This window comes from Tamandua tetradactyla, chromosome 6, assembly GCF_023851605.1.
Source record: "Tamandua tetradactyla isolate mTamTet1 chromosome 6, mTamTet1.pri, whole genome shotgun sequence".
Lineage (NCBI taxonomy): Eukaryota > Metazoa > Chordata > Mammalia > Pilosa > Myrmecophagidae > Tamandua > Tamandua tetradactyla.
This window is the reverse complement of record NC_135332.1, coordinates 46,354,053-46,375,869: the sequence shown is the minus strand read 5'-3', so window position 1 is coordinate 46,375,869 and position 21,817 is coordinate 46,354,053. Positions and strand designations below refer to the sequence as shown.

Below are 21,817 nucleotides of genomic sequence, written 5' to 3'. Positions count from 1 at the left end.
TTATCGTCTATCCATCTATCGTATCCACATTGCGCCTTTTGCAGTTCAATAACATTTACTGAATACTTACTATATGCTAGGCATTGTGCAAGATAACGAGAAGGCGGAACACCGAGAGATCGGCTGAATAACGCGACCTTTGCCTTCCCCAAGCTCATTACAATGTAATTTCTCAACTAATACGCTTTAACTCAATTGGACTATATGATCTCTAACAGCACGAAAAAATCAGGGGGATCCTCAGAAGTTCCAGCCAGGCCGCACTTTGGGACACCACCACGTCCCCTTATCTCTGCTTCCCCAGGCGGCGATCGCAGTTCCGAACGCCCCAAAACCCAGACAACCAAAGACCAGGGCCACGTGGCACAAACTGCCCACGACCCACGTGGTAGGCCGGGGGCGGGGACCCGCGCCAGCGCCGAGACCTGCGGCGCAGCTTGGGCCTTCGCTTATGCGCTTGCGCACTGTCACCAGCTCAAGGACCCGGATTTAAAGAGACAGGAGCTACAACCGTCGTGGGCTGCCCACGGCCTCTGGGCGCCTGGACCCAAGGCCTACAGTGTGCGCTGGAGCCGGAAAGGCAGGTGAGGGCGGCGCGGCGGGGCTGGCAGTGTGGGGAGGAAGCCGGTGGGGACCCGAACCTCGGCGCGGTCCGGGAGCCAGCCCCCTCGGCTCCTCCCCCTCCCGCCTGCGGAGCCCGGGGGCACACCCTCCATGACGTGGCGGCCCCCGGGAGTCCACCCGGGAGGTGCCTGGTACCTTGAGGCACCCCCAAGATACCCGCGCGAGGAATAGTGCCTGCTCACATCCCCGGGCGTGCGGCCCTTCGGGGCCCCTCCAGGGACTTCTTCTGTGTCCCTGCCCCTGCATATTCCCCGCAACGAAGTTGCTGCGCTTCCCTAGGAATTTGGGAGCCTTTCTCGTTCCCAGCGTTCGCTGGCCGGGTGGAAGCGTGCTCCCTTCCCCAGCCCCGCTGGCTGTGCCCGCGGGTCCCCTCGGCCTCCAGCGTGCTGATCCCGAGGGACTCGGAGGGTCTAGCCTTAACGCCGCCCGACCCCGCTTCCCCGCCTCCTCCCTTCCTTGAGGCCGGCTCGCGGCGCCCGGGTCGGTAGTCCCTACCCACTCCGCGAAAGCGTGGCGGGAGGCCCCTTCAGCAAGGCAGCTGCAGGGGTTTCGCTTTCCACCCCGCTGCAGCTCACTGGCCCGTGGCCGTCTGCGCTTCTTTGAGACCTCAGCGATTTCCTGCTCGGGCTCCTTCCAAGGAGTTTATGCGTCGCGGTGGGCCAGAGCCTCAGGAGCCTCCTCTGAGGCTGAGACTAGGGCGCTGCGAGATGCTCTGGAGTCTGTTTCTTTAATTATTTACAGGGGCGTAGGGGTAGGCGTGACATAATTAGGTCTGTCTTCTAAGAAAGATTTCAGGTTCTGAGCTTCTCTTATGGGCCTGCCGTACTTTCCTATACATCATCTCTGTAGTTCTTAAACTTTTGAAGATTGTAGAACCCTTTGTGAATCTCATGAGAAAGTTATGAACCTTCTCTCCAAAAATACATTTACAAGTATGTACATTTTCAAGGAGATTAAACCATGTTACCGCCCCCCTCCCAGGCCATCCATGGGCTTATTTTAATTTTCACAACCACCCTGTGAGGCAGGTATTATTTTCCCTGTTTTAGAAATAAGAACGCAGACTCAGAGAAGTTAAAAAGTTTCTCAAAGTTAAAATAACATATATGCTGTATGATCAGACTTTAAGCTGCCAAGACTCCCTAATTTTTGAAAGACCCTATGCATTCCTCTGTACCATGTTGCAGTACCGTAGGTAAAGGCCTGTTTTTGTATAATACAATGGCAATTTCACTACAAAGCGGTGTGCAAACTTGAAAATGACTTCTAGTATTTTAAATATTAGAACTTTAATTCTTGCCTCCTGTGCGGGAGACCTGGGTTCAGTTCCTGGCCGGTGCACTTCCCAAACCAGGAAACCAACAAACACAAACAAATAAAAAATTCAACAAAATAGTGCTGCAATAGCGGGATACTCACATGGAAAAATAATGAAATGTGGTAACCCCACCATACAACATCCAAAAAAAAAGATACTTTGGAAGATATAAACAATATAAGAAGATAAGGAGATACCATTTGGATATAATCCTTGTTTCCATTTGGATTGATTTATCAGTTTCTTTGACTCTTGTCATCCAGTTACTTCAGAATTCTCTGACTCAAATTGCTGAATTATAGACAGGCATATAATTGTACATAGGGTACCACTGTTTAAAGTAACTTCTTCATTGAAGATAAGAGCTAACATTATTGAGCCCCTGATAATGTGTCCAACTCTTTTCTAAGGGCTTACCCCTTAGAACAGCAATGCTTTGAATAAGTACTATTGTCGACATTTTACAAATGAGGAAACTGAGGAATGGAGAGATTAAGAAACTACCAAGTTCACACAGCCGGTAAGTGGCTGAGCTAAGGTTTGAACCCAGGCAGTCTGATTCCAGGCTCCACTTAGTTGCCTCTCAAAATAGGGTTTTGGATTAAATCACAAATCCATGTAATGGTTTGTTTTCTAGAGGATGACGTGTTATATCTCACATTGAATACTTTATGGACATATGTAATTTTTCTTAATGATTAAAAAGAAACTTCACGACCTTATAATACTTAAATGTCATCATTCATTATGAGTCTCAGGGATTGCTGAGAAAACAGGATAAGCTTTGTATTATTTGGGTTCTCTTAGTTGTGATTACTGGATATACGTGTGTATATTAATCAAACACCTTTTGCAAACTGGATTTTCCATTTACTGGAACTCTTCTTCATCCTGTAGGAAATAAACTTTTAATACTTTTGATTAGTCAGCCTGGGCCATATAGACCTTTGGCTTTTGAGCAAATTGGAAGTTTATCTCCTCATTTATATCTCATTTACTCTGCTTCTCACCCTTTCATGCAGCTGTATGACTTTAGCTTTCAGGATCCTCTTTCCACCAACCTTCCGTGCATTCAGCCGAAAAGAACCGTGCCTGTTCCGAGAGCGACATCGTTGGCCTGACATCAGACAGTTTAACCAGTGGCTAGAAACAGATCTGCTTCATGGGCGCTGCCCTCTGACAAAAAAGCCTGTTCTGTCATTCCAGCAAGGCAATCAAAAACCACGAACCACTTGCCTTGTTTTCTTGCCAGGGTTGCATGTGGGACTCTGCAGTGGCCCCAGTGAGATGGCTGAGCAACGATTCTGTGTTGATTATGCCAAGCGTGGCACAGCTGGCTGCAAAAAATGTAAAGAAAAGATCGTGAAGGGTGTATGCCGAATTGGCAAAGTGGTGCCCAATCCCTTCTCAGAGTCCGGCGGTGATATGAAAGAGTGGTACCACATTAAATGCATGTTTGAGAAACTTGAACGGGCCCGGGCCACCACAAAAAAAATCGAGGATCTCACAGAGCTGGAAGGCTGGGAGGAGCTGGAAGATAATGAGAAGGAACAGATAACACAGCACATTGCAGGTGAGTGGAGAAAACTTTTCTCATTTCATTCTTGTCGGGAGAACAGGGATAAGGAGAGTAGAGTCCACTTTCTTTTAAACATTTTATTTGGAAATAATTTCAAACTCACAGGAAAGTTGCAAGAACAAAAATAGTACAAAGAAGATCCATATTCCTTTAACCCAGCTTCACTTACCATTGACATTTTACTGCTTTATGATTTGTGCTTACACATATTCTTACTAGCCCACTCTCTATGCACACGCATGCACAATTTTTTTTTGTCCTGAATCATTTAAGAGTAAGTTACATACATCATGAGCTTTTACCTTTAAATATTTGACAGTATGTATATCCTAAGAATAGGAATATTCTCTTATATAATCATGATATGGTTATTAACTGCAGTAAATTTATTATTGATATAGTAATAAATAATTACTATCTCTTTCTTCCAATTTTGTCAATTGATCAAATAGTATATTTAATTACATTTTTTTTCCAGTACAGGATCCCCATCTAGGATCAGATGTTGCATTTAGTTTGACATGTCTCTGGCCTCCTTTTTGTTTATGACATTGACATTTTTAAAATATAGAGTACCCACCCATGCTTTTTTTTATCTTATGAATTTATTATCTGTGTGGACTCGTGGCTTGCTACTTTCTCCCAATGGCTTAAAATTCATTACTGTACCTAATTATTTGGGTACTCAGTTGGTCCTTATGTGGGTACCCCTTCAGTCTGTTATCTGTATCTTTGTGACCTGCGCTCATCATTTTCTTAAAAAATGTTTTGAAGTTGTTCCTTACTTTTTGGTGTAACAATATATTCTTAGGCTCATCTTGTATGTATCCTAGCCCAGCCCTGGAATCAGCCATTTCTCTGAAGAGTCCTGGTTCCTGTTAGTGGGGCTTGGTATTAGAGACCAAAATTTGAGTGCTAGGTGTTCTCGTTGCCACTGGGGTAGTTTTGCTTCTAAGACCTTTTAGCATACAGTTAGAAAATGCATTCGTGTATATGTACATAAACACACACACACACATATGGACATACATGCACACGCACATCCATATGCCTATTTTAGAGACCTCCAAATCTAATTAATCCCTTAAGACTCTCATAATCCTTTCTGTAAAATAATATTCATATCTTTAGTTAAGCATGGTTGTAGTCCCTGTTACATCCCTTTTATAGTCACTGTTAGAGCCACTCTAACATTGGCTCTAAAACCATCTAAAAATGGGCATCTATCCTTGTGCTTTGAAAGGAAGAAAGACTTCCAGAAGAGAAGAGTCTCCTTCTCATATCCTCCATTCTCAGGCTTTCACCCAGCTGTGCCGTGCTTTAGGCATTTGTTACTTAACCCTTGTTACTTCTTGCCCAAACCCTCATTCAGAGGAAGAGAAACACAAGTAGAGTTAAATTGTCGTATAGCTCAGATAATTCAGCAGCTGGAAATTTCCCTGTGGTTGTCTTCATTTTATCTTTGTGTTTATATATAAATTAGGGCTAATTTTGTGGAGCTGGACTCCTCAAATTTTATGTATCAAGATGTGATTTCTAATTTCCCCCAAATACTGTCATTTCTAGAGATTTCTGTACGTGAGATTAAAAAGTGGGGAAGTGTTGATGAAAATTTATGTCATTAGTAAAGGCCAGTGGTAGCTAGGTCTTTTGTCCTCAGAACAATTCCCTCTCCCTCCCCCCAATATCCTATCACACACTGCCTCCACTCAAAAAACCCAGTGAAGCTCCAGCTGTGGGGTACTGCTATGGTAGTAACTAACCAAGCAAGTCTGTAAGAGCAGTTGATAGATTCATTGGAAGCTTTCTCAGGGATCTTTCACTAAAGGATGTTTTCCCTTTTCCTTTGGAATCCTACAGATCTGACTTCTAAGGCTACAGGCACACCAAAGAAGAAAGCTGTTGTCCAGGCTAAATTGACAGCCACCGGCCAAGTAACATCTCCATCAAAAGGCTCCTCATTTGTCACCAATAACAATCCCCGAAAATTTTCTGGCTTTTCAGGTGAGATAAGTTAGGTTTACTTTAGCTGTTGTGTACTTCCTTTTATTTGGTATCCTATTTGAGGATCTGGCTAAGAGTGAAAATTCTGTGCCATCTAGTCTCTCATGCTATAATTTGCTTCTCTCTGAGCAGAGACAAGAAATGATTAATTCTCAGTGTGCCATTTGTATGATATTTCTTTGCACACTTTAAACCATATGGGTCAGAAAGATGTTCATTTGTTTGTTTTGTCAACAAATAGTTACCTGAAATAGTTACCTGGGTCAGACAGAGATTACTATAGTCTGCCTTTTATTTCCTTGTTTTTTGATAATGAAAGAATTTTAAGAAATAGGCTCCCAAAACTCACCTGAACTGGAGTTGAAAGTATGGGAAAAGGAAAATGCCATGCATGGGCCACACCCCCATTTCTCTTCTTAGTTCTTACAACTGTTTATTTGAAGGGTTGGACTATGAAGCAGGAAGGAGAAGAGGATCTGAAGGGTACTTATGATTTGTGAGGGGCCAGTACATCCTAGTGATGAAGAGTGTGGGCTTTGGAATCGGTTTTGTTCTGGGCTCAAATTCTGTCTTCAGCAACTGTAAGCTCTGTAACCTTTGACGAGTTATTTAAATTTACCTAGAAAATGAACTCTCAGTTTCATATGAACCGACACCTGCTTCATAAAGTCGAGGTGAAGACTCAAGTGAAATAATAGCTATAAAACGTTTACTCAGTGCCTGACACACTTAGTAGACTACATATAAATATTCAAAGTTCATTTAACAAATATTTACTGTGTGCCTATGCTAAGCCCACCACAGTGCCGCCACTGGGAAGACAATGATGAAACACCAGCCTGGCCCCCTCATGATGCTCATAGTCTAGTGAGAGGATAAGCAGTTACCGAAAGTCACTATTAAATTAGTAAATATAATTTTGCGCAAGCTATGGAGAAGAAGTATAAACAGAGTACTTTTTGAGTATTTAGTGGGGACCTGAACGTTATCTGGAAAATGAAGGAAGATGTCTTTGAAAAAGTTGAACATTTAAACTGGAATCTGAGAAATCACAATTAACTACAGGTGGGGATTGTGGCTATGATTGGTATCTTCTGGGCAGTAAAGATAGTAAGGTGTTACGTTTTCGTTTCTCTTCATTTATAGAATACACACGCATGCACAAATACATATAGCTTCTTTTATATAAAATACAGAATTACTGCTCCACAGTTGGGATTCGGGAAACGTTTGATAGGGCGTGGGGTATAGAGGGGAGATGGAGAAATTAGTCTCATGTGTTGGCCTTAGGTAGCAGGTAGCATTGGGCTAGGAACTTTTAGATATGTTGTTTGTTTGTTTTGGGCATGGGCAGGCACCAGGAATCAAACCCGGGTCTCTGGCATGGCAGGCGAGAACTCTGCCATTGCACCACCATTACCCACCCTACATATGTACTTTTATTATTCTTTAATTAATTTAGGAAATAATTTCATTCGACCCATTTATGTGTGAGAAAGCTGATGTTCAATTTCATTATGAAGTTAGTATTTGCACTGAAGTTTGTTAAGCTCCAAAGCTTTTACCCTATATCCTGTTACCACTTTTATTGTTTGAAGACATTCTTGTGATTGATTCAGTTAAAGACAATAAATAAAGCCAAACTGCTTCGAGTCAGAAGTTGTTTGGAAAGGTAACTTTATGTGACTAAAAGAACTTAGAAGACTTGAGTTCTGATCCCAACACTGTCATTCACAGCTGTTTAAATTTGAACAAATCCTTTCACTGCTTTGAGTCTGTGCCCTCATCTGTTAAAATAGGAATGGTAGCCCTACCTTGTCTATACCTCAGTGTTCTCGTGAGGACTAAAGGAGGTGATATTGCAAGAAATGGTACCTAACTGTATGGGCTTTTAATTATCTTTAAACTTTGGGATTTGTTTTTGTTTAATGGTAGGCCAAAGATAGTAATACAGAAGAGTCCAAGTGAAAATAGGGACAGAATGCTTCCAGAAGGAAATTTAGGAGAAGGTGAGAGAACTGTGGTATTCCACTTACCTTATAGTCTGGCTGAACATTTTGGAGATTTTGTCCCCTAAAATTCTGTTGAGACTTCAGGTTAGAGATAAGGATAGTTTTATAATTTACAAAACCCAGACAAGAAGAAGCTTGCATCAGTAGCCAGCTTGCTAATGGCCTTGCCACAAGATTACAGAACGAATTTGCTTTGCAAATGGTCCTAAGGTGAGAGAAAACCACTAAGGAGTTGTACGTAGTTATTTTTAGGTGACTGGAAGAAAATCGTTTTCATTGATTATCTTTTATTTTGATAATAGGAAAGAAAAAAAGTTGTGCTAAAGGGAGTGCTGGTGGGAAGTGGGTGGGAGTGTTGGGAGTGCAGAGTTGGGGTCCGGCTGTTTTGGTGTTTCTTGTCCTGGCTCTGCCGCTGAGGAACTGGGAGATCCTACAAGTCCCTTCTCCCTTCATCAGCAGACTTGAACTGGGTAATCTTTAAGACTTCTTCAAGCTCTGACAATCTACATATAGCAAGGATTTCACTTTAAATAAAGTATCTCTTTATTTTTCCATCCTTCCATGTCCTCCCTTTTGGGAGTCAACTTCATAGTCTCTCTCAGACCCTCCTGACCAGCATTGGCAAGAAGGTGACCTTTGTTCTTCTCTAATGTGCTCACGTAAAGCGAGATTTATCAGCCTGGTCTTCTGCTTAGGTGTGAGGCCACTGCTCCTTTACTGTTAATAGCTGTGAAATTTGGGGAAATTATTTACCTTCATTTCTTTACTTGTAAATGGGTGTAATGATATATCCACCCCAAAGGGCTATTTGGGAGGATTAAGTTAAGCCACATATAAAGTTCTAGCAGAGTGCCCTTAGTTTCCCTCCTTCTTTTTCTTCCTTCTCAGCAAGGCAAAATAAATCATCTCTCCTGTTTCTCTCTCCCTTTTATTTCCCTCTCCAACAGCCAAGCCCAACAGCCTCAAGGAACTCCCCTCAAGCCCTACCCCTCAGACTAGCCTATCCTCAAGCAAATGTGACCCCAAGCACAAGGATTGCCTTCTTCGGGAGTTTCGGAAGCTGTGTGCCATGGTGGCTGAAAATCCTAGCTACAACACAAAGACCCAGATCATCCAGGACTTTCTGCGTAAAGGTTCTACAGGAGGTGGGGCCATGAGCATCCTAGCTGGACTTTTTCTCTCAAGGGCTCAGAACCATGGCCAGCTTCATAGGAGGGTCCCAGGCTTGGTTTAATGCTGTGCTGTTACTGCCTTAAAATTCTTAATAATTTTGAACATAGGTCCCTGCATTTTCCTTTTTCACTAGTATTGTATAGCCAGTTCTGCTCAGAGCATTTTGGCCTCTTTCTTCTGTCCCTGGAAGGCCAGAAGAACTCATTCCATTTGACCAAAGGAAAGCTCACTTTCCGGCATGTTTGATTAGGTGTATGTGAACCCCATGCACTGCTTGGAATAGTATCTTCAAATTCTAGAAAATTCATCTAACGAGTAGTCATTAAGCATCTGTACTGTGGTCATCACTAGGGACACTGAAGTGAAAGTCATAGCTTTGCCCTAGGACTTCATCCATAGGCCAAAGGGGAGACAGACTGGTAAGCCACTACTAAAGTAGTGATGTACACAGGGTACTGTGGGAGCACAGACGGTGAACTGTAGATCTGTGCGTCAGTCCTAAGTCTTTGCTTCCCATGAGTTTATATATTTATTTGTTTAAGCTCCATTTCTCAAGAAAGGTTCCTTTCTGTCTGTCTCCAGATGGTTTCCATGGTGACGTATACCTAACAGTGAAACTGCTGCTACCGGGTGTTATTAAGAGTGTTTACAACCTGAATGATAAGCAGATTGTGAAGCTTTTCAGCCGCATTTTTAACTGCAACCCAGATGACATGGCACGAGACCTAGAGCAGGTCAGAGGAAGGGAAGGGTAGATGGCATTCCAGGTAGGGTTCTGTGAAGCCAGGCACCTGCAGTCTCTTTTTTTCTGGTTGGGTCACTTGCTGTTTTAGGAAACTGAAACCCAGGGGGGCTAAATGTAAGGCTACATCTGTTAATTTCACAAGTTTTTGAGAACTGTAAACATACTGCTGATGAGCCACAGGGCCTAGAGCTAGAAAGTCAGGATTTGAGACTTCCTTCTGTCTCTTGGGCCATGGTTCTGAACTCTATTGTTTATTACTCTTATTTCCTCTAACTTGGGCTTCCATTCAGCTTTGGTTTAGTTTGACGTTACCCTTGGCACCATGGAAAGTTTCCACTCAAGCTATATCTGATGACCATGTTTGTCTCTTTGTTCAAATTCTTGAGCAGGAGTCAAATTGGCTCAGCACTGGGATAGTTCTGTTTCTCTTCTCAGCTAGGCAGATGGGCAGATCTCATGATGGATAAAGGTGCCCCCCTCAGGAGTGGTGGGTAGGGTGGTTCACTAAGAAGTAAGGTAGATATGTTTGAATTGGAGACAGAAATAGTACTGAAATCTGGTTCCACCTTTAGTCCTAGGATAATGAGGGATATACTTGGCCATTCTTGGGGTTGCAACAGTGGCATTTTGATTTTTGGAGACAGGGTGACGTATCAGAGACAATCAGAGTCTTCTTTGAGCAGAGCAAGTCTTTCCCTCCAGCTTCCAAGAGCCTCCTTACCATTCAGGAGGTAGATGAATTTCTCCTGCGGCTTTCCAAGCTCACCAAGGAGGATGAGCAGCAACAGGCTCTGCAGGACATTGCCTCCAGGTGGGGGAGCTGCTCCAGTCAAAGCATGTCTAATGGGGATGGGCCTGGGGAGATGGAATTGCTTAAGAAAGAAGGCTTGGGGGTCCAGAGCTCTTCAAAGCCCAAGTTGAATGTGCCTTATGCCCCTAGGTGCACAGCCAATGACCTTAAGTGTATCATCAGGTTGATCAAACATGATCTGAAGATGAACTCAGGTGCCAAACATGTGTAAGTACTAGCTCCTCTGACGGCCTGAGTTGTCAGCTGGTGTCAAATTGGGGTCCCAATTTGGAATGAGTCCTGATTCTACCTTCTTACTTCCCGTGGGATCATGGTCAGTCCCTTGACCTTTCTTAGTCTCCACTTTTTCATGTCAAATAGAGATAATACCCTACACATAGAGTTGTTATATATGAAAATATGTAAAGGAACTCACCTAGCACCTGTGGAATTTGTTCAGTAAGTATAGTATGAGTTTCTTACCCAACCCAATCCCCTCCTTTGCTAAGGGCATCCAAGTGGGCATAGTTTATCAAAAAAAGCTGAATTTTCAAAGAGCTTTTTCTTCTGTGAAAGTCTAGATAATAGGACACAAGCCTTTCCCCATATATTGGGATCTCTGCCCTTTCCACAAGAACAGACACTGTTATGAAAAGCCACAGGTTGACAGACAGTGGCTTTTGTTTCCTTGCTCCTGTCCTCCTTGGCAGGTTAGATGCTCTCCACCCCAATGCCTATGAAGCCTTCAAAGCCTCACGTAACCTACAGGACGTGGTGGAGAGGGTCCTTCGCAATGAGCAGGATGTAGAGAAGGAGCCAGGCCAGAGACGAACTCTGAGTGTCCAGGCCTCACTGATGACCCCTGTGCAGCCCATGCTGGTGAGGAGTGCTGCTCTGCCCCTGCGCCATACTCCTGTCTTCTTTGAGTTTTTTACTCTTCAATGTGAGATCTGCTGGGGTATGAATGTTGATAGCTCTTGCAAGGTGACTGGAGGAGTGTGGAGAAGGACGAGTAGGTATGCAGAGGGCATTTTGCAAAGAAGTGAATAAAGAAAAGAGAGCATGATCTAGTGTAAAGAACTGATTTTATTCCCAGTTCTGCCGTAATAAGCTATAGAATCTTAGATGAGTTGCTTAGTCTCTTTGAGGCTTTAGTTTCCTTTTGTGAATGTAGTCAAATTTTCTGAAGCATTGCCTGGAATGGCACATCTGTCTCCTAGTAACCCCTGGGGTTCTGTGGCTTGCTCCAAAGTGACACCGAGAGATAGTGGCAGAACCAGCTTCCTGTATCAAGGAAACTCGGGCCTCCTTTTCTTCTGGGAAGAAAGGTGAGGAAACCTAAGCAATGAAGACCAGCTCTGACAGAGATCATCTTAGGCTTCCCCTTATTTCATGAGAAATGGGTTTTAGTTTCTGACATCACTTGTCCCATGCAAACAACCCACTGTATATGCTGTTATGTCTGCTTATGAGCATCTTTAGATTTTTCCACTGGCATACAATGCTTGTAGCTTTGTACACAAGACACAAAGTTGTCTTGTGCTTTGTACCAAAGCATTGGTTTCATATTCTATATTTAGAATAGGGAAGTGTTCTCTCCCTCTTTGCAATGTGGAACTACCAGCACCAAAAGTAGTGGAATCTCCATCCCAACGATGAGACTCCAGCCACCTGCAGTAGTGACCTTTCTGGTTGTTATAGGAATTCTTTCTGAGGTTTGTTCTGTAACCTATCATTTGAAGAGCAGCATAGGTTATATAGCTAGGTGGTTAACCACACAGGCTTTGGAGTCCAGCCTAAATTCAAACCTCATTCCTTTCAGTTATTAGCTTAACCTATAACCTTAAACAAATACCTAACCTCTCTGAACTTCACTTTCCTCATACATAAAATGAAAACAACACAGTCTACCACATGGGATTGTTTCAAGGATGAACTAGGACTATGTATATGATCTAACACAAGGGCTCAAAAACGGTACCTATTGTTGTTTGAATCAGGATGCTGTGAGTAAAAGTCCCTGTCATCCTCGTTCTCACCTGCATTCTTTAATTTTACTTCTGTATACCTCCTGTGCTGAGATAAACCAGAGGTCCTGCAACATCTATAATTATTGAGAAAAAGATAAAATACTGTTTCAGTGGAATTTTATATTCTCTACAACTAATTGCACTCATAGTCCCGTACTGCAAGTTCCTGTATCAACTCTGGTGATGGTTTTATAACCAGAATATTATATTGCCCAGCCTTTTCCCTTCCCAGCTCTATAAAGTGGACTGCCCTGAGTGTGCACTCTGGGCAGTCAATCCCCAGGACCCCTGTTTGGCCAGAGGGCTTGAAGCTCCTTTAAGACTTTGCTTTCCCCATCCCAAGGCAGAGGCCTGCAAGTCCATTGAGTATGCAATGAAGAAGTGTCCCAACGGCATGTTCTCTGAGATCAAGTATGATGGGGAACGAGTCCAGGTACATAAGAATGGGGACCACTTCAGCTACTTCAGTCGCAGTCTCAAGCCTGTTCTGCCTCACAAGGTATAAGTCCCTTCCTTTCTGCCAGCTCTGTCTTTCTCCTTCTGCAACCAGCACAAATCTCTCCCTTGTCTGCCTTTCCTCCCTCCATTCCATGTTTGTCTCCCCCATCCCCTTCCCCTAAAACACCCATTCTCTCAGTTTCTTCCTTTTTTCTCCAAAATTTTGTTTTCTCTACAGCCCATATAGAAAGTGACTCAATATGGGATGATTTCATGTTAGGTCTGGATAGAGGTATCAAAGGATACCCTAGTCCTTCTGTCCTGGTGGCTGACAAGGCTTAAGTATATGTTTTGCACGTTAGCTGGGTTTCCACATGTTGTTCTGTGTTCTTCTGTGTTTCTTTTGGAGCTTGAGCTTTGTTCTCTATGTCTGGGTTTTGGTTTCCTGCTACCCATTTATCCCTTCACCTTAGTGACCCTTCTGTCTCCAGGTGGCCCACTTTAAGGACTATATCCCTCAGGCTTTCCCTGGGGGCCATAGCATGATCTTGGACTCTGAGGTGCTCCTGATCGACAACAAGACAGGCAAACCACTTCCCTTTGGAACTCTGGGAGTGCACAAGGTACTGGCTCAGGGCCAAATATGAGAGTGCAAGAATGAGTGTGAGTACGTGTGCTCTCAGTATGATTGGGGAGGAATGCGCTACTTACTTAGGGTAGGGCTTATTCTTCACTTCTGAACTATTTCTAAATTGAACCCTCAGCTAAATATCTTTTTTTTTTTTTTTACATAAAGAGGAGCTAGTATTGGGAACCTACTCATAATTGGGTTGGTTTCCTTTCAGCCCAATCTGCTGAGTGCCCTTATGGCTAGGAGTTTCAGAGTACAAATAGGACTTTTCCATCAGGTGCTTCACAGGGCCTCCAACGGTGAGCTTGTCCTCCCTATCTTTTTTTTTTTTTGGTATGGGCAGGCTCCGGAATCAAACCCAGGTCTCCGGCATAGCAGGGGAGAATTCTGCCACTGAGCCACTGTTGCACCACCCTCTCCCTATCTTTTAATACTCTTTTATTTCCACCCCTCATGTATCTACTGCCTCATTTTCCCTTACAGAAAGCTGCCTTCCAAGATGCTAATGTCTGCCTGTTTGTTTTTGATTGTATCTACTTCAATGATATCAGCTTAATGGACAGGTGAGGTTGGCTAGCATCTTTAAACCCAGGAATTGCCAGGAATCTATTTTCAGTTCCTGGGTGGGGAGGTGGGGATTCAGGTTGGAAAGGAGAGAGGGGAAGGGGCTGAAGCATATGCTTCTTGGCCTAAGAGTTTGGCAGGAGCAGGGGCAGGAAGGACCTGAGAGGTAGTACAATTGCTACCATTCAGTGTGAGGAAGAGCCAATGTGCTGACTTGCATCTTGTGTCTGAGAGCTTAAGTCACAGAGCAAACCCAGACTCCCAGTGAAGTTTCTCTACTACAGCAAAATGAACTGTTGCAGAAAAGTATATACCTAGCATACTAGGGTTCCAGTTTATTTCTCTAACAGCACCCACAGGGACATAAGGCCATTGACTTTCAGCTCAGAGATTTTGATTTTAGAAGAGGCTGACCCCAGGAAGCTTCTAATTGTTGGGGATGTAATGGGTGGGATTGTCTTGGGGAGAACTAGCAGTCTTGACTCAGCTGCATCAAAATTTTTGGGCCTGAGAAAGTAGTGTTGGCCCCTTTCACACTGAAAAATCTTATCACTGCCCCCACTTTTCCCACAGCTGTCCATATCTTTGCATGTGGAAAGGGAACAAAATATAGAGAAAAAGAATTGCTGGGGGAAGGAATTGAGTTTAAGGGTTCAGATCCTGAGGTACTATCTCAGCCTGCAGACCTGAGGATCAGTCAGTCTTGGGCTTGGAGTGAAGCAAGAATGTAGGGGGTAAAAAAAAATGAGTCTGAGTCACTTTTCAAACGGGATGAGAATTTATCAAATCTGTTTAGCTAGAGACCAGTTCTCCCTTGGCTCTGGAAGACAAAATAGAAACAGGAACTTGAACTATGAAGTGCTCTCTGCCACAGCTCATTGCTGTCCACCTTCAGGCAAGATAGAGCCCTGTTGCAGCCCTTGACAACATAACTTTACATACGAGGGCTTCAATCCTTGGCATACCCTCTCTTGAAGCAGCGTTTGTCATTGTGTCCCTTCCCTCCTCAGAACTCCCAGAGCGGGTGGGGAGGGCTAGACTGCAGCTCTCCTGTCTTTCTTAGGCCTCTGCATGAGCGGCGGAAGTTTCTTCACGACAACATGGTTGAAATTCCCAACCGGATCATGTTCTCAGAAATGAAGCAAGTCACAGTGAGTGGAGACTCCACCCTAGGCAGGTTCCTAGTGGTTTGAAAGCAAGGCTGAGAACCCTTGCATCAGGTGTGGCTGGATGAGTGTTAATGTGTCTCTCTTAGAAGGGCTACTGATGGTTTTGGCTTTGGCTCTTTAAATATGTTGATTACTAGCTTCTACCCAGGAGGGCAGACAAGAAACATCCTTCCTAGATAGATGCCCTAGGTCTCAAAGCCACAGCAGCTCTGGTCAAGAGGTTACCTGTGAAAAGGAACAAATTCCTCCTTGCTCCCACACCACCCTTTCTATTTTTACACCAACTTCAGACATCTCTCCTGTTGTCCCTCAGAAAGCTTCAGACTTGGCTGACATGATAAACCGGGTAATCCGAGAAGGGTTGGAAGGGCTGGTGCTGAAGGACGTAAAGGTAAGGTGACCATATCCTGTGCTTTCTCTTGCAGAAACTCTAAACCCTCTCCCCTGAGACTTTCCAGTCCTGGCCAAAAGATGGCAATGGTGGTCTTAGGTAGTTGGGGCTGGATTCTGAGCTGACCCTTTCTGGGTTTGGATATAACACGTTTGGGATCTGGAGGATGGGTTGTGTGTGTCTGCTGTAGTGCCAGGAGTCTAAGGCATCTTCCCTCAGAATAAGCAGGCACTGTGATAGAACTACGTATGTAGCAGTAAAAAGATAAATCCCCACCCTCATGGAGTTTCCATTCTGGTTTTTGGTCTCTTTTGCTCCCCCTCAGGGTTCATATGAGCCTGGCAAGCGGCACTGGCTGAAAGTGAAGAAGGACTATTTGAACGAAGGGACCATGGCTGACACGGCTGACCTGGTGGTCCTTGGGGCCTTCTATGGGCACGGGAGCAAAGGTCAGGGAGGCCCTGGCCCTGGGATGGTACTTCCTGGAAGGCATCACTCAGGGTACATGCTGGCCTATTTAGTGGCTTGATCTCCAACCTGGCCAGTCGTGACTTCCAGAGGGGGACTGAGGAATCCCCCCTGGCCCTCATCACCTCAGGCAGGGACATTTAAGAGCTGCAGACTTGGGCAGGGAAAGGTCAGGCAAGAACACCCTGTGGTAGTTTGATACAAGGAAGCTCACCACCAACTACCTCAGGTCCTCACAACTTTCTCCTTGGGGAAAGTCTGTTTCTTAACTGGAGGGGAAGCTGGGCATGAGGATCTAGTGCTTTTAAGCAGTATGCTTTGTGCCAGGCACTATTCAATTCCTTTTATTTTTCACCAGTGCTCTACAAGATAGGTGCAATTATTCCCATTTTACTGAAAAGGAAACTAGGGCTCAGAAAGGTAAAGACAGAATTAACATACATAGCTAGTAAGAGGTGGCTCCGAGAGATGATCTCTGACACACTCATGCCAAGGCCCAGGCTCCTTCCTCTCTAGCAGGTGGCCTCTCTTTGGGCATGTGTGGCTTCATTGGGGTCCCCTTCAACCCAGAACTGAGCCTTTGCCCCCCTCCCAGGTGGCATGATGTCCATCTTCCTCATGGGCTGCTACGACCCTGGCAGCCAGAAGTGGTGCACAGTAACCAAGTGTGCAGGAGGCCATGATGATGCAACACTTGCCCGCCTGCAGAAGGAACTGGACATGGTAAAGATCAGCAAGGTGAGGAAAGGACTCACTTGGCCCTAGCCTCTGAACTGCCCATCATTACTGCAATAAGTTGTGCTCTGGGGACTGCAGATTGTCATTTACCTGTCTTCCCAGAAAGGAGGGCTGCTGCTTCGCCATGGGAACAGTACTAGGCCTTCTAAGTGTCTGAGTGCCTTTCCTGTGGAGTAGTCAGAAGCAGCTGGCCTATGTGCCCTCTGGTCAGGGGGATCACATGGGATGAGGGGTAGCCCTTTTTGCTAGCTCACCTCTTCTTATGATCCCATCACCAAGTTAAGCCTTGTTCCAGCTTTAGCACAACCTAAGACAGCATCTTTTCTCTTCTAGGACCCCAGTAAGATACCCAGTTGGCTGAAAATCAACAAGATCTACTATCCTGACTTCATTGTCCCAGACCCAAAGGTATCATCCCTATGGATCCTCCAACCAACAGGGAAGCCATCACAACCACATGGGAAGTCTATCCGGGAATGGGGATCTGAACTCTTCCAGCCAACTGTCAGGAACTGGGGAGGGTGGAAGGGTACGTGTCAGTGAGTAGTTTATAGTAATAGAAGAGCATACCATTCCTTAGGCGTAGAGGGTCTGCTCTAGAAGCAACCTGGCCCGGTCCCTCCCCCAACTCACAGAGAAACTGAGTCCCAGAGAAGAAACAGGACTTCTCCAAGGTCACTTGGCAGCAGCAACAGGATTAGAGCTCACGTCTCCCAACTGTTAGCCCAGCATTTGTTTTGTTTAACTGTTCTATAGTCTAGCTGGTTGGGAGATGTTTTCTTAACCAGTGACTGACTTGCCTAACTTATCTCCTGACAGAAAGCTGCCGTATGGGAGATCACAGGGGCTGAATTCTCTAAATCTGAGGCTCATACAGCTGACGGGATTTCCATCCGATTCCCTCGCTGCACCCGAATTCGTGATGATAAAGATTGGAAATCTGCCACTAACCTCCCCCAACTCAAGGTACCAACTCTTGGGCTCCATGTGTGTCTTCCACTCTGTTGTCCCAACTCGGAGCCTTGGGTATCTGACTTGTTGACATGTCCTCTGCTTCTCCTTTCTCCCATGCCCCTGACATAGGGTGAGGAAGGGCAATTAAAGGGAAACCAAATGGTGGCAGGGCTAGGAACAGAAGCACTTAACCTCCTCTTGGTTTCCAAGTACAGAGCTTTGCATTAATCATACCCCACTAAACAACCCTTGGTCCTAGAGAGCAGGACCTTCTTGTAAGAGAAGCCTCATTGTGAGGGGTTGGCCCCAGACTACGGTTCCCACTTGACTCATAAGAAATGGAGTACAGAGAAGAGTGACTTGCACCCTTTACTGAAGATACAGGAGCAAAGTTTGGAAAAGTACCAAGGAAGCCAGCTGCTTTTCCGTTTCTTTCTCACCTCTTTGTTCCCCAGCCATAGGAGCCTAAAACACACCATACAGACTGCTCTGAGGCTGGTGTTTGGGAAGGGAATACCACCCAGTGTTCTCCCTGCCCCCTCCTTAGGAACTGTACCAGCTGTCCAAGGAGAGGGCAGACTTCACTGTTGCGGCTGGAGATGATGGGAGCTCCACTACAGGGGGCAGCAGTGGAGAGAACGAGGGCACCTTAGGGCCTTCCATGTCCCGGAAAGTCCCCAGAGCCTCCCCCAACAAGTCCTCTGCTAGTACCAAGAAGGCAGAAGGGAAGCTGAGTAGTCCCAACAACAAAGGAGATAAGGGTAAGGAAGGGGCTGGGGTATAAAGAGGGTGCTGAGAGGGGCAGAGGACCCATCCTCTTCTGGGGAACCAGGAGATCTAGGGGTTCACATTCCAGCTCACATCACGTGCTTCACATGTCTACCACCGATAACACCAACACTGTCCAGCCATGGGCTAGAAGCTATTCTGCTAGGTACCCTGTATCTGCTCAGTAAACCTGAGTGAAAGTACCCTGGAAGAGCCAGGCTGACCTGAAGGAATAGCCGCCTTTGAACTAAAGGGTTTAGAACTCTTCCGTAAGCTCTCACCCACACTCATGGCAGAGGAAAGGCCCTGCCCTTCCCCTTGCTGCCTGGGGACCATTATCAGCTCCCCTTACTGTCTTTGTTCTTACCCTAAGCTCTCTCCCACAGGCAGCAAGCTGACTGCAAAGCCTTCTCCTGTGAAAGTGGAGAAGCTGACCATGAAGTCTTCTGTGAAAGTGGGGAAAAAGAGGAAGGCTCCTGATGATGAGGACCCATGCCAGACAAAGGTGAGAGTAATAGTGATGCACCAGCGAGTCTGTTTTTGGCCCAGGGCCTCATGTCCCCAGCTCCTCTGCATATGAACTTTGAAAGAGGAGCACAGGTATTCCTAGGGACATTTGCTAAGCCTCCTCTTCCTGCAGCTGCTCTTGTCCTGGGCTGGAACAGCAGTGCTGCTGCTCCATCCTGTGCCCTCTTGTTGCTTTGCAGAGGCAGCTACCCCACGAGCAGAGAGGAAGGAGAGCTGTGCCAGCAGGCAGGAGATAGAACAGCCCGGCCTAACCAAGAAAGGATGCAGGGACCCTCCCAACTGCTGTTCCCAGTCATAATTTACATTAAAAGGGAAAAAGCCCAGTCTGGGTGTGGGCATGCAGCAGTGTGAGTTTGTGGTCAGGGTGAGAGCAGTCCAGCCAGCAAGGAGAGGGGAAGAGAGGGTCCTGGCTTGGTGACTGTCCTCCCACCTGAGTAGTTTTTTTTCCTTTTATATTCATTCTTTGATTTAGCAACATGTGTTGAGCACCCACTGAGACTAGAACTAAGTTGAGTACTGGCTCAACGCTGATGGTCCAGAGGGCAGATGGAGAAGGAAATGCTTGATCAATATACATTGTGACTGTTCCTCTCTCCCCAAGGGGCCAGCCAGTCCCTGAAACCTATCCCCAGCAGACCTGCAGATTCATTTCCACCTCTACCCTACCCCAAGTCCTTGAACCCACCCGTATTAATGAGCAGGGCTTTTGACCCCTGTCACCCTCAGTCTAGGCTAATCTGTAGAATGGACTAAACTCAGAGAATATCACCGAATCTAGGGACATTGAGTCTGATAGCCACTGGCCCTGATTAGCAACTCCTGGACGGCTCTTAGAGATATTTCCCTCATATCCAGAGAGTTACTGGAACCGTCAAGCATCCCAAATCCTGGAGCCCTTCATCTCCCCCTCCCTTTGTGGAGGGGATTGTCAGTGCTCTCATTTAGAGTGGCTAGAGGATGGGGGTTGATGGCCCTGCCTTTTCTCTTGCTTCCTTCCTCTTCCTATCTGATCTAGGTGGAAACTATACGTATCTGCATCCAGTTCAGGCTCAGCCCCACTTCTGACCCCACCCTGACCCCTCTGCATTTACAGGTGCTGCTAGACATCTTCACCGGGGTGCGGCTCTACCTGCCACCCTCCACACCAAACTTCAGCCGTCTCAGACGCTACTTTGTGGCATTCGATGGAGACCTGGTGCAGGAATTTGACATGGGCTCAGCCACACACGTGCTGGGCAGTGAGGACAAGAATTCTGAGGCCCAGCAGGTCTCCTCAGAGTGGATTTGGGCATGTATCCGGAAACGGAGACTGGTGGCTCCCTGCTAGGGCAACTTCCCTCTCCTTGGGGCTATACTCTCCCCTACTGCACTACTGGACTGGGCTTAGGCTGGAAGCAGGTAGACAGAGGAGCAGAATAGGCTGGGTTTGGGCTTTCTTTTCCAAGCAGTGCATCTTCTAAAACCCATCAACTGTTAATGGTCTCTTCTGGACCAGGGTTTAGTTGCTGTGGTTACCACAAGTGAAATCAGTTTCTCTTGCTGGTTTAAATAGATCTTTCAGATCTGGGTGCTGGTTTTGTTGTCTTTCTGTTTTCATTAAAGAGAAGCTTAGTTATTTTCTTTAATAAAATATCTTGCAGTTATCCCTGTCCTTTCCCAACCTCCACTCTTTTAATGTCCCTGGTGATTCTTACTAAAATATCTTGCAGTTATCCCTGTCCTTTCCCAACCTGCACCCTTTTAATGTCCCTGATGATTTAAAGGAGTGAAGGCTGGGTTATCCAAGCTCTGGTCACAAAGCTAACCTAACATAAGCCTTCTCTCCCTTCCTTGTCCTTCCCTTTTACTTCCAGGCTCATTTTTAAGTTGTATTTAAAAGACTACTTTCAGAAATGCCTCTTATATTTGGCCAAACTTGTATTCAGCCTGCTCCCTTTTACCAGGAATGAAGCCTCATTTGAAAGAAAACAAAATGACCTTTTATGACTTGATTCTCTGTGCTCTCCAGTTATAGTGTGTGGGTCTCTGGTTTGGAGATGAGAGAGAAAAGATGATCAGGTAGGAAAATGGAGCCTTTATGGAGAGAGAAGGGAGATTAGGGTCTAGGGGTGATACAGGGCTTTAGAAGGATCTTTACCGCCCCCAAATCTGGAAACAAGACTGCTCTTTACAAGTAAAAATCCATACCAAAAAAAAAAAAATCTATACCTAACTATGTAGAACAGCTCTTCACAGCCTGCTTACAAAGAATAGCTCCTATGCCAAATAAAGCTGGTTTAGTTGAAGAGTAAAAGGAAGACAATTTAGAGTAGACAAGTGCTATTCAATAGAACTTTCTGTGACAGTGAAGTTATCTGTAAATCTGTATGATCCAATATGGCAGCCACTAACCATGTATGGCTGTCAAGTTCTTATTTTAATTCAAATTTAAATAGTCCTGTGTGGCTAGTGACTGCCACATTGGACAGTGCAGGTTCAAATCCCAGTCCTAAAACTGAATAGCTCTGTGATCTTAGGCAAATGATTAAAATCTGAGCCCAAAGACAAAGGGGACAGGAATTGCACCTAAATCACAGGGTTACTGTAAAGAGTACATGAACTCATATGTAGAACACTGAGCCCAGAGCCTGTCTGGCACATAGATCTAGGGTTGGGGGAAAAATCAACATGGGCATGTGTGTCCAAACCCTATCCAGGAAATGGGGGACCCATGCCTATCACTTCAGAATATTAGCATCAGGCCACTTCCACAACCTAAACATCTGCCTCCAAGTAATCACACTGTCCTGAGATCAGTCTGTATCAGGTTGCCCTGTGGTTACAGCCAGGCTTCCATGTCCTAGTCCTGCTGACCCTTATGTACAAATTAACAGGCTTTTTGTTCATCTCCTGA

At 45.4% G+C, this 21,817-nt stretch overlaps 1 protein-coding gene across 4 annotated transcripts; it reads left to right on the top strand.

Annotated features, from left to right (window-relative positions):
• The first annotated feature begins 441 nt into the window (after nt 1-441).
• Nucleotides 442-20,567, top strand: LIG3 (DNA ligase 3). Of its 4 annotated transcripts, none has more exons than XM_077165159.1 (20): nt 442-580; nt 2,965-3,515; nt 5,382-5,525; nt 8,485-8,682; nt 9,293-9,444; nt 10,100-10,266; nt 10,396-10,473; nt 10,956-11,124; nt 12,619-12,774; nt 13,205-13,336; nt 13,828-13,907; nt 14,972-15,059; nt 15,391-15,468; nt 15,794-15,917; nt 16,532-16,674; nt 17,008-17,082; nt 17,494-17,640; nt 18,176-18,389; nt 18,783-18,901; nt 20,018-20,567. In XM_077165159.1, exons 2-20 carry the CDS (start codon nt 2,969-2,971, stop codon nt 20,249-20,251), a joined length of 3,045 nt encoding a protein of 1,014 aa, XP_077021274.1. In that variant the 5' UTR covers nt 442-580; nt 2,965-2,968; the 3' UTR covers nt 20,252-20,567. The 4 variants fall into 4 exon arrangements, with proteins under 4 accessions (XP_077021274.1, XP_077021276.1, XP_077021273.1 ...); XM_077165161.1 differs by having other exon boundaries at nt 443-584; nt 3,195-3,515; XM_077165158.1 differs by having other exon boundaries at nt 443-584.
• Nucleotides 20,568-21,817: the final 1,250 nt, after the last annotated feature.